At 47.4% G+C, this 13,096-nt stretch overlaps 1 protein-coding gene across 1 annotated transcript in view; it reads right to left on the bottom strand.

Annotated features, from left to right (window-relative positions):
- LOC127018237 (ubiquitin carboxyl-terminal hydrolase 40-like) overlaps window positions 1-13,096 on the bottom strand; it is a 42,916-nt gene that overhangs the window by 17,714 nt on the left and 12,106 nt on the right. Inside the window, 3 exon segments of the mRNA XM_050899729.1 lie at window positions 97-178; window positions 729-1,050; window positions 2,790-2,897. Coding sequence (XP_050755686.1) covers window positions 97-178; window positions 729-1,050; window positions 2,790-2,897 — 512 coding nt within the window.

A 13,096-nucleotide genomic window follows, 5' to 3' on the forward strand; every position in this document is an offset into this window, starting at 1 on the left:
GGCTCTACTCAATGAGGTTCTTCCATTTTAAATCGCTTTGGAGATCTGCAGATTAAGAATGCTGTTTAAGAGATTGGTACAGTTACATTAATATACCTCTTTTTTTGCAGCTCAGTATTAGCAGCATTCATTTCATTCAGAAGGTGTTCAGGAATTTGGTACCTTGGATTTCCTTGCGCTGCAACAAATAATATAGGCTAGTTTGGCCTCAGCTGCAACAAATAATACAGGCTAGTTTGGCCTCAGCTGCTTAAGATGTGTTTTGGCAAACAAGAAAAGGGATCAAGATGAGACATTACAGTACGGTAATCATTGAAAATTCAGAGCAATAATGTTGCATCCCTTCGTATTAGAGAAAATCAAACTGCAAGATCATACAAAGAACAAACAAGTGCTTTTACTTCTTCCCATCCATCTTCCCCTAAGGGAAATGGATACATGAATGCCGTTAGCAACAACTTGTATTTGTTTCAGTAGGAGATGTTCTGCTAGTGTTTGTGAAGCGTACTAGAAAAAAGTTAGTGTCAGCTACAGCCAAGTAACTGGTCACTACCTCCTTGGAGGTAACCTCCGTGTATCTTAGGTAACCCTTCTTACAAATGAGCACTAGAAAGAAGACTGTATCTTCAGCTCTTGGAAAGGACAGGAAGACCCAACAGCCTTTGCCCTCCAGAAAGCAAACTGCCAACGAAGGAAGCCCCCAGAATATCAAGATGAGCTTTGTGTACCTTCATGCGGTCTTTTTAACTGAGATTTTCGATAAAACAGCATGTAGGCACTCTCTTTACCCTGAAATTGTTTCTCAATATCCTTCTCCTTGATCGGCTGGACTTTGGAATCATTCAGATCAAACCAATGGCAACCAGCAGAACTGTCCCTTAGCCTTGCAGGTTCTTTTTCTGAATTCCACTGGACCTCGTTCTTCTGAGGAGGGCTTTGGAGATCTCGTCCTCGAGAATCGGACTTAAACGGGAGCTTGTGTTTTGCCTTCAGACCAACCTTATTTTCATCAGGACTGAACTGAAATATCTGAGGATGATTCTGCAAATACTAAAAGGAAAGCAAGGACAAGATGAAGAAGATGGCCAGTTTTAAATGGAGCAGCCTGCATTAGCTGCTTCACCTGATTCATTCTCAAATAGATGCACAAACCCCAGCCCTTCAAACCTGCTTTTATGATGCTTCCTCATGTATTTCCTCAGTTTAGACAGAAAAATGTAATCTTCCTACCACCACTTATCTGCCTGAGGTTTTAGATGCTGTTGCTGGCTTCATTTCTTATACAACTTCAAACTAGCACGCAAGAAATTGCAACAGAATTGTTTTCAACCTACATGCATCACTAAGAATCGAATCAAACTACCTTCTAAATTTCAAGGATTGCTTGTGACACTGGAATCCTTTTCAAACCCTGCTCACAAGCGCATACTCTCTGTTCCTGGAAAGGTGGCACAGGGAGTGATGGTCTAGAGGCAATCAAAAAGCTTCTGCTTTATCAGACACACAGAGTACCATCCCAACTAGCTTAGCCCTCTAACACTGGTACTTTCCACTCCCTAGTAGCTGCGGAATTGCTCCCTTCTGTATTTACCAGACAGGGATCTCGAGCTCAACTCTGGTCTGCTGAGCTGTACCTTACCCAAATTAACGCTGCCCATTGTGGCATCTCAAGAACTTAAAACCTCCTCGTTCCATTTTGCCCACCTTATCCCCTCTGTTCTCTACTTTCATTTTAGCAGTATGCAGATACTTCAAACAAGCTGAGGGTCCAAATCACACAAAACCAAACCGTGGCTCTCAAGAGATGGGGGGGGAGGGGGTGGACACCAACCACCCTCCAATCCCACCACAAAACTACAACCACCACCCAACCCCCTCAAAAACAAACCCAAAACAAACAAAAACAAACCCCCAAAATCTGAATTTCCGTTTCAACCATAAGCAAAACCTCATTGGATACTTCAAAAAGTGTACAACAATTTACAGTTATTTCAATAAGGCAAGTATTGCCCTGATCAACGTGCTTTTGGTATACATCCGGCACTTGTGAAAAAGTCAGCTTTAGTACTATTCGCAGCAGCACTCAAACTTTGAAGTGGTTAATACTGGGTTGCTCACAACTTGTTTCTATCACTTCTCTCTCAAAGTCAGAAAAGCATCTACCTCCGCGGAAGACTCACATTCACATTTCACAAGTACTTTTAAATCATTATTGTGAAAACAGCATTGGTGGTTCTCTTCAAAAAACAGTCAAACATGAATTTTCCACCTATCATCTAGAACACAAATGCTAAAGTATTTTCCTTCAAGCATTAGAAAATACAGTAACCAACTCAACGAACTCAACTTTACTGGAAGTGCTAATTTTATGGACATGCCCTAATCAACCAAAAAGCGGCATACAGTTTCAAAATCTCATTTCTGTTATGCCTGTGAAGAGGTACTGGATTTCTCCTTTAATTCTCATCAGTGCTTTTATGTTCAAGTGGTAGTAAGTGTTGTTGCAGCTTCATCCACAGACACAAGGTTCAGCAAGTAAGGTTCATTTTTTTATAGGCCAACCATATAGATGGAAAAAAAGATACAAGCTTTCAGGCAGACACTCCCTTGATAATCTCGTTCATGTTTCCCAGACGACTAACTTATCTTACAAACCTCTCTTCCACATGCTCTATCTTGCTAGTCTAAGGGCCAGTATTTTCAATTATCATCCTCCCGACTATTCAAGAGGAATATAAATGTAAAGTTACCTTAACAGTAAAAAGCAAACTAACATACATGCATATTACCTTTCGTAATGCTCCATACTGTTTTTGGTATTTCTTATTCCAGGACACCCCTTTTTTCTCCAATAATTTCTGCCCTAATTGATCCACGGGAATTTGTTTAGCTTCTTCCTACAGAGAAGTAGGTTGAGTAACCAAGCATTAGAAACCCAGGGGACGCAGTATTTCCAGCTCTTCTAAAAGCCGACCGTGACCTCCTGGGCTCTCATGAGCCTTGACTATTTTTCAGCACAGAAGTCCCAAAGTTCTGGGACTAATACGATTCTAAATTGAGGGACTTACATGCTTGTACACTTACTTTACAAACCAGACTGAACAGTGAGTAAAGAAAACAGACGAAAGATGGTGGGAAAGGGATACAGGCACATATTTTTATCTCCACAATTACCAGATGTGTTTTAGTTTTAGAATTACACTTTACAAACAACTTTCCCCTTCAGTAGAGATGACGTCTTCTAGTGATTATGCAAAATCATAAGAAAAAAATAAAGACAAAATAAACAAACCCCCACCAAGTAAAATTCTGTTGGGAGGTTCCTGGCCCAGAGAATGAAATCATGGTGTGAAGTCTCTGCAACTGTAGAACACTCAGTGGGACAAAAAAGGGGTTTTATTACTAAACCATAATAAAATTCAAGGAATATTTACCAGCCCAGCACAGAAGTCTACTCACTCATCCTTTACACTCATGAGTGGAGATAAAGAAAGTATTTTATTAGCCTGTGAAAAAGGAAACCCATGTAAGAAGAATTCTGTATGCGTGTTTTAATAGGCATCGGTTCAAAAGAAGAGAAACTACCGCATTCAGACTGATAACTGAGAAGTGGACCGGTTAACCAGTTCAGTTCATTCGGAAAAGGAGCAGTTGCAATTATCCAGTAAAACATCTGATTTTGCACTGCGCTTACTGTCGGAGCATCTCAGGCGCACAGATCCAGAATGACCTGGATCAAATTTGACAGACGTACCGATACAGAGGAAAGCAACAGAAGCCAGTATTTCCTCGGCCGAGCAAGGCCAACGCTCTTTACAGGCCATGCGGTAGCACTATCTAGTCCTGCGGCACTGGAGCTTAACAGAGCTGCTCACATGGCACCTCAAGTCCCAGAGCCACTCTCCATAAACAAGAACTGGGTTCTGCTGCAAACACCTAAGTGATAGTTAAATGCGTGGGAAGACAGTCTCCAGAGTCAGGGTACTTCCCGCCTTCGGCTCTTCCAAACGGATTAAAACAAACAACTGCCACAGAGCTGGCATTTTCAGATTGTCTCCATTAACATCACGAGCACTTCACCCTCACCAGTGCTCCCTGCATTCAAAAATAAAAAAGGAAAGGAAGGAAATACTGCAACTTAGTTCTATTAAAATACTTGTCCGTCCTTCCAAGGACATATGCAATCTATTAATTTAGGGAAGGAGATAGGACGCTATTCTCAACCAAACATGTTTTCAAATAAAGATCCAAAATGTCCTCCTACATCTTCCTCGTTTTCAGCAGTTACGTTACCAGTCTGTTCTGTCCATATAAGAAATCCTCATGAACCCAATGAGAAATCTACAGGTCCCACTTGCATCAGTAAAGAAAATTCTGTCAAAACAGAAACAAACATCTGGAACAGTGCTGAGAGCTTAAGAACATATTTTTTATTGGGTAGATTTCCAAAAAAGGTATCTCCCCTGTTTCAAGCAGTAGGATTTTATATATATATAAACCAATATGAAGACTTTGTGTGTGTGTGTGTGTGTGTGTGTATATATAAAGCTGGTGTGAAAGATTAAAAGAGCAAGCCTGATATCCAATCTTTCCATTTATAAGAGAACAACTTTTTACGAGACCTAACAAGAAGAACCTTTCTGATAAACACGCAGACAGCAATATCGTCCAATGTAGCTGCCAGAAGAGGTGTATTTGTTTCAGAGAAGTCCCAACAATTAAGGAATCCTCAATGCTTTAAATTCCCCTTACATCTCTCTCCAACTGGTTGCTATAACTCTACATCCCTGAAACAAACTAGAACTCAGTGAGGTCCACGTGCCTGCTCTGCAGGCCAGATTTGGCTCACGGGATGCTTCCAGCCTGCCTCCTGCATCTTTCCACACAGGAGGAGGGGACCGGCTATCCAAGCAGAACGTATTATCCCAACAGCGAGGACATAAAAGGTAGCGCAGCAGAAATGCTGGGTACTTCAGGACCCCGCTGCTATGTCCATGCGGGAGAGGTGAGTTGAAACTAGAAACGAACACAGCGGCTGCACGTATGCGTGCATGACGCTGCGTAGCATGTCAGGGGATGTCCAGACCAGGAGCCAGCCCCAGCCACCACAGGGGCCGGACCACGAGCTTTGGGCTTTCCTGATTTCAGCCTATGCACCTCCTGATCTGCAACAGCACAGCACGCTTGCAAAAAGCACCCGTCAATTCTTCCCAGCCCACAGCAAGCAGACTGTGGGCTACAGCACTGGGACTATTTCACAGTGGGGACAAACCTTTTCTTTTTTCCGAAAGCATCCTGCCCGCTCCAAGTCTGTGCATCTACTGCCAGATCATCACACCAGATGAGCATCATTCCCTAGAGTTACAAAAAGCAGATCACCCTCGCATAGGAATATATACAGCTATTCACAACATGGACTCCGGCTGCTGCTCTCAGACTCTAGCTCTCTGTGGGTAGTTTTGGCCTCTGCATAAAGATTACTCTCCTGATTTTCTACAACTCCAACAGAAATCACAGTAAGGAAGCATCCTGCGAGAGCCAAGTCCTTCTTCTGACCACTGGTTTGAAGAAGAGGAACACAAGCTGGAGACGTTTTCCCACACACTACGGCATTTTGATCTCCTCTGCCGGAACTCTTGAAAAGCATGATCTCACGGACTGCGAAAGAAATTCTCAGAGAGGTACTCACGATTGGTGCAACTTCACAGCTATCACAGTATGTAGATACAAACAAAGACCTACTCAGGAGTTGCTAAGAAATCTGCTTTTTCGATCCACAAATAAAACGCACGGTGCTCTCCCCAGAAGAGGCAGCATGTGCTAAGCTGCTCTTCATCACGGAACCTATTGACAAGCTTCAACAGGGACAGTACCAACAAAACCAACAATCCGTTGTATAAATAACTTAGATTTTAGTTATCCCGACAACAATATGAACACTCACAGAAATAAACGCACATATCAGACCGATAACAAGCTCCAAGAAGCGCATAAAACGTCCATGCAATTGGCTGTATGGATGACAAGGCCAGCTCACAGACCTCATACTTTCAGTTGCTACGTTAAACAGTCACCAAGGGATGTAGCTGTCTAACTAGCAACATACAAACACTGCGTTATTTGCCATCAATAAGCGACCAAAGTTTCCAATCGAGTCGGCAGTGGGAGAAGTCAGCATCAGCTCAGCAAAGAGGCAGACAGTAGAAGAGCAGCGAACAGTGACCAAAGTCACCCTTGTACTTCAGAAAAGCATTTTTCAGTAATAACGTTAACCTCCTCTTTCAGTAATTAGCCATTCCTATACTGTAATAAACCTATTGTGGAATGCACATACTAGATGAATGCCTCTGCAAGTCCTGGGATATGAAGCAAGAATATTTACTGTATATATGTATACTCTATATATATATCTGTATGTGCACATACACACACACATATAAAGCAATAAATATAAAACGATACATTCCACTGAGAGACCACAAGACTCTTTAAAAAGCTGGATGTGGATTTCTAGTGTTTGTGATTTATTATCAACGCCTAACTACTTCAAGGCAATCTTGCTACATAAGGATACTTTTCACCTGTAATACAACAGTATTTTGGAAACCTAGATCTCGTTATAGATTAACCCTCACTGGTTTGAAATCTGTACAGAAATAGTTCTCCACACATGACAGCTTGTTTGTGTCACATCCACAAACGCCATCTATAGGTGTTCACCCCATGCACTGCATAATATAACCAACAGGCAATACCTTTTACAGTTGCTTCACAGAACTAAAGACGGGTCCTTGACGCTGAACGCAGAAAAGACCAAAAGTACCTTGCAGCAAGTTTCAAAGAATACTAATAGGAAAGCTAAAGAAATAAGGAAGTTCCATACCCACCTTAACGTTATCTGATTTCAATTCAAAATCCGTGTAAAGTCCTTTCATAAAACCTGTCACTCTAATTACCTTCAAAACAGAAGAAAAGGAGTAAGGTAAGAACACTTGAAGGCCTCTATTCAATAAAGCTTGTGTGCCAATAGGAAATACGTAGACCTTATCTGCTTTCAGAGATGATACCTTGTTTAGAACTATTTCCAGAGTAGCTCCAGAGGCCTGCTGTGTCTCTGAACACGCTCTGGAACAACGAGACTTAATCCTTGCTTACAGCTCAGGCCTCCCTTCCTATTTAATTCCATCTTTAACCTTGATGGTTGGTGAATCCAGGAGATTCACAACGTGAACACCAGCATACGCGTTTTAAACGCAGCTCTGCGTTATTCCCTCATTGACTTCTTTAAATGTGACTATATAAAAATGCAGCAGCTCAGGGAATGTAAAAATTAAGACTGGTTGTTGGGGTTTTTTTGTTTTGGTTCTTTTTTTAAGTGGGAGCTGGAAAAACAACCTACGAGCGGTTTTCACAGAAGACCAAATGCACAGCACACTGAGGAAAAGAGTCAGACCCCTCGTCTCGTCTTAACCACTACCAGCCACCCTAAAAAAAACCCTGAGATTTACTCACTACCCTAAAACCCCCGAGATTTTCTTGCTACTCGGAGCGCACCCCCTGCAGCAGCGACCTGCCTGCACCACCCAGCCCTGCGCAGGCCCCGGGGCCCCGCAAAGGTGACGGGGTCCCCCCTCTCCCGGGCAAGGGAGCGCTCAGAGCCCCTGGGGGTCCCCCCGGCAGAGCCCCCCACAGCCCCGCGCCTGGGGGACCCTTGCTCCCCCCGCGGCAGCGACACCCCCGCCCGCCAGGGGGCGGCCGAGCCCGCAGGGAGGCCCTGTTGCCTAGCAACAGCGGAGCGGGCCCGCAGGCCGCTTCCCGGCCCACCTCCGGGATCACGTCGTGCAGGTAGCGGAAGGGCGGCTTACTCAGCAGCCGGTCCCTCAGCGGCGGCTTGCGGATCACTCGCCCCAAGGAATCCTGCGTCCGCCGCACCACCGCCTCGTTGAGAGCGGCGGCGGGACCGCGCCGCCGCCGCCGCCGCCGCCGCCGCCACCGGCGGCTCCGAGCATTCCCGGCCTGCCTCGCGGCGCAGGGCGCCTCACTGCGCAAGCGCAGAGCTGGGGCAGGCGGTTGCTAGGCACAACGCGGCCCTAGCAACCGGCCCGGCGGCCTCGTTAGGCCCTGCCCTCCCTCGCCCTGGGCCTGAGGGAAGAGGCCCTGGAACCAGCCCCAAAGCCTCTTGTCCCACAGAACTAGTCACACCCCAGCCCCTTGCTTGAATAATCACCAGATAGAGAGTGCTCAGAAACTTCAATTGTATCTTTCGGTGGTTTGTCGTGGTGGTGGTTTTTTTTTAAATTGTTCTTGAAGTAAAGAAGTGGAAAGTGAGAGTGATGGATGGGGGAGAAGGAGCCAGCGTCAAGGTTGCCCGATCCCGCGTCACTCTCCCTAGCAAAGCCAGGCCACGGCCATTGAAGAACAGCACAGGCTTTTTCAACGGGCCGCTTCCTCCTGCTCCGTAATCACTTCAGCAACCTGGAACGAGTTACGAGGAAAAGGAAAAGGAAACACACCATTTTCTCGCAATAAGATTCCCAGAGCTGAACGCTTGCTCTTTTACAAGGACCGCACCAGGAGCGGATACAAAAGATAACCGTTCCTCAGCAATCCGTGTTTCTTACTCTACGAGAGCCACAGTCCTCTAGATGATTTACGCTAGTTCCCTTGAAAAACAGACCAGATCAATATATCTGTGCACAAGCTAGGAGCTGAAATAACGGGAAGTAAATACTAGATCATGCTTTCTAAGAAAAGAGCACAAAACCGCAAGCTAAAAATCACTTTAACTTGCGTCCCAAAATCCCAGCCCTCCAACTCAAGCCAGGTCTTTGCACAGGGCAACCCCAGCCGGGTCGGGGAAACTTCTCGCACAGAGATGGGAACGCTGTCTTCGGAACAGACTGGAAAATTAAGGCTTAATGAAGGTTTTGCCCCGTCCAATCTTAGAAACCAATTCACGCCGTTCCCGATCAATGTATCGGTGAGACATACATAGACAAACCAAATGGACATCTAGAAATGACTTTTTATTTTGTGAAGAACACTTGAAAAATAAAGACGAAAGCTTTTCCAGGCTTTGGAATATAACCGTCATAAACTGTGGAATCACAAAGACTCCGTTTTAAAAAGGTGTTCCCTCTCCCCACCCCCCTTTTTAACGAACTCTCTCCTTGCGGAATGACCCACAGTAGTTTTAAGGAAAAAAATACGCATTTTGAGCCAACATTAGAAATAATCCAAGATTGGTTCAGTGCAGGCGCTGCTACATTACACTTGAACAAAGGCACATACTAAAATCCCCACGTTAGCACTTGGAATCCGTCTTTACATTTCTCCAAACGTCGTGTTTTCGAGAAGAGGCTGGAGTTATTAAAGGCAGGTGGGAAGGCTGAGCTCAGGACAGCTGTCCAGCAAGGAACTGGAGGAATTCAAAGGGACAGCAAAGTAAGTGCAATGCCACGGAACAACCTGCGAACGCAAACCTTTCTGGCTTACCTTAGGAATCAGCACGCGCGATCATTTCTGGCTCGCAAGAACACTTGTGGATAGGGAAGAAGGCGGCGCAAAGTCAGACGGGGAAAGCAGTCGGCTGCCCTCACCTCAGTCAGAAAATCTATCCATAGAACTAGGATTTCAAGATTCAAGGGAAGCCTACCTACAACCGAAACAGCGAGGAAATTAAAAAGATCCCCTTCTTGAATGAAGCGGCCTCAGAAAGCACAGAAGCACCTGCTGAATTTGAGAGAGATGCACAGAAATAAATATTAATCATATGCTTCAAGGGGCTTTGGACTTTTATTTTTTTTGCTGATAGCTGAGAGTGTCAGTTTTTGTCTTGAAGCTGTCTGAAATACCAGAATGTTGTTAACCTATAAAAGGTAAATGAGAGAGCTTCTCACGTTAGCCACAATTTTAGTAGCCTGCTCTACTGGTATCTCCTACTACAGCATCTGCTCCACATACAAGGCAACAGCTTCAACGTTTACGGTAGCCCCCAAAAGTGACTTGTAGTTTGCCCTCTCATTAACACAGATTTAATTAAGGATACTTCAGGCTATGTTCAAAAGCGATTGTTGAACAACGGCTTTGCTCCTTTCAGAACAGGTTTCTGGACGTTCGTGCGGTTCAGCACGGCTCCGCGGTGTGTCTGACAGCAGACTTCACTCGATACGGCAATCCGTTCGCCCAGGTTCCCAGCCCCAAAAGGCAAACGCGTTAGATGCCACCAGCACGCGACTACTGCACAGAAACGCTCGTGTGTTATCTTCCACCGTTCCGTTGTCACCTTAGCATTCAAAACACGTTTAGAATTTGATTATAAACAATGAACTCCATTCAGAGTTTGGGTTAATTTGTCAGTACTAGCTGTGCCCAAAGGAAATTCTGAACCTGATGGGAAATTAAGTCACGAAGAGTCACGTACAGTGGGGGAAACACAGTTGAAGTATTGGAAGTGTTAGAAAAGTTTCGATAAAGATGCTGAAACGTCAACTTCTGGTAAAACCCTGGTTCCCAGCCGCAGGGGTAAGAAAAATACGGTCTCTCATCAGCTAGTTACACGCGTTCTCAATCTGGAGATCCAGTCTCACAAGCATTGGGTAAACATTTGACTTAAGAACCTTTGATACCGACTTCAGCTGGTAGTCAGCCGCATACATCCCCTTCTGTTACGGAGGCCGTAAGTCAGCTTTGTGACACCAAGAGAAACTTTTTCTTCTTCTCAAATGCAACGAAGAATAGGAGAACAATCGAAAAGATAAGAAATGAGGGAAAGCCCTCTGAATAAGAGTACTCAAAATAAATACAAGCCTTTTTCCCCAGTACAATAAAACCCACTTAAGACCAAACATCAGATCTGCCAGATTTTTTCCATCCCTTTTGTTTGTTAATGAAGCTTATGGACAACAAAAAAGCCCTAGCAACTTTAAAATATAAGGTTACTGCACTTGTTGTTCCGTATCACAGAAGGTCTGCAGGTTTTAGAGCTTGACAGATTCTGGATTTGCTCTTCTTTGAGCCAATTTAGTACACTTTGCCCAGAGATTTCCACATTTCCTTCATTCCTGAAATCTGACTCCAGCTACTACAGATTTAGGTTTCTACAGAAAGAGACAAAAGCAAATTCTGGTATAGCTAGTAACTTCAGTGATCAGAGATGGATCAGTTCCAGTTTGTCCTAGGACCCGACTGATGTTCTTGTTGAAGCTATTCCCTTGCCAGCACCGCAGCCCCAAGGACGCCAGGCCCTCTCCACCCCTCTCCCTCGGGGCTCAGTGCAGAAGAGATGGCACCTCTCCACGCTCCAGGGGCAGGGGGCCGGGGAAGAAGGGCCCACGCAACACCTGGCAATCGCCAGTTCTTTTAGGGAGCGCTGGGAGATCTCGCGCAGGGTGGCTGCGCCTCCCTTTCCCGCCTGCGGGATGTCGGGATGCTTTGCCCCCTCTCAACCGCTGTCGGGCACGGGGGGCTGCGCCACTTGCAGGGAGCCGGGTGGGTGGGGGGGGGGGGGGTCACCGAGGACCCCCGGCCCTCCTGGAACACTGTTGCCACCATCCCATCCAGGGCACCCCAGGCATGGGGTGAGGAGGGGGCTGGAGCCCAGGGCACGTAAGGGGAGGTGGAGGGCAGTCCCTGGGCCCAAGGGGCAGCAGAATGGCACAGGGGAACGATCCCCAGGAAAGGGGCCCTTAGCCCCCCTGACCCTCCTCCTTCTCCCACCTTAGGGCATCTTTCAGGCCACAGGCCCCCACCTCCCAAAACAGCCATATTTGGCCACGCTCATCGCCATCACAGTGGCCTCCTGATGTCACAAGCCACCTCACTGCGTTCTGTTCCGGGCCCTATAAATACGGGGACCCCGGCACCCGGCCCACAATTCGCTGAGCTTCGAGGTGTCCTCTCATGCCAGCAATGGCTGGCACCAAGAGGTCGCACAGCGGCAATGCGGGTGGCTGCCCACCCTTGAGCAGGAGAGAAGAGAGGTGGCTGCAGGAGCCGTGGAGGAAGAGGCGGCGCTGTAAGAGGGGAGGCACCATCAGCCGCGTGGTAGCGATGGCCATCGCTCATGCGGCTGATGGTGTGGAGCCAATGGAGGTGGATCCACCCGAAGACCAGGAAGAGCCGATGGAAGTGGATCCACCTCCAGCATGGCCCCCCCGGCACCGCTACACCCTGCCGGGGCTCCCCTCCGTGACACCACGCCGACACCAGCGCAGGAGCGCCCGGCCAGCGCCGTACCGCCGGCCCTGCCTCCGCGCCCGGCGTTAGCTGGCAGGCCCAGCCTCCACTCCCGGCCATCCCGTGGGCTCACCCTTTCCACCTCCCGGCAATCAGCAGGTCTTCTGTTGATTGCCGCGGGCAGCGTGAGCCCTTCTCTCCCATTCCCCTCCCCTACCCCCACCCCTCCTGAAGGGGTGCCATCTCCTCTGCTCTGAGCCCCAAGAAAAGGGGACCAGGCGACATGGCTTCCGCCAGCCTGCTGTGCCGAGGCGACAGGAGTCGCCCCTCACAGGGACGCCGAGGTCCCTGGCGCCTGGAGGTGGGGTCCCTTCACTCTGAGGACCAGGGCGGTTGAAGAGGAAGCCAGACCCTCCGCGGCGGTGCACGAAGAACAGCAACAGATCGAGCAAAGGAGTTAGAGAGACAGCGGTTCCTCTGGAGAAGCAGAAGACCACAGCTCTGCCAGGAAGAAGGACTGGCCTTCAGCATTAAGGTCCCTTTCCAGCTGCTTCACGAGGAGCTCTTTTCAAGACTGTTTATTGCCTAATTCTTAAAAAAAACAAACAATAAAACAAGACAACGAACAGTAAAGGTGCTTTCCTCCTCTCTCGTTTGGTACTCGGGCGACTGCCCCAGCCTCCTCTGTCCCCTCCTGGTCTCCCCAGTCCAGGAAAGAAGACACTGATGGGTGGGGGGTGGGCCCAGCCCAGGGCCCTGGAGATGGCGAGGGGCCGGGGCACGCGGCGCACGAGGGCAGGCTGAGGGAACTGCCTCTGGTCGTGGGGGTGGCGAGACCCTGGAGCAGCTTGCCCAGAGAAGTTCGGGATGCCCCGTCCCTGCAAGTGTTCAAGGGCAGGTCGGACGGGGCTCTGAGCAA

This window comes from Gymnogyps californianus, chromosome 7 (assembly GCF_018139145.2).
Source record: "Gymnogyps californianus isolate 813 chromosome 7, ASM1813914v2, whole genome shotgun sequence".
Taxonomy (NCBI): domain Eukaryota; kingdom Metazoa; phylum Chordata; class Aves; order Accipitriformes; family Cathartidae; genus Gymnogyps; species Gymnogyps californianus.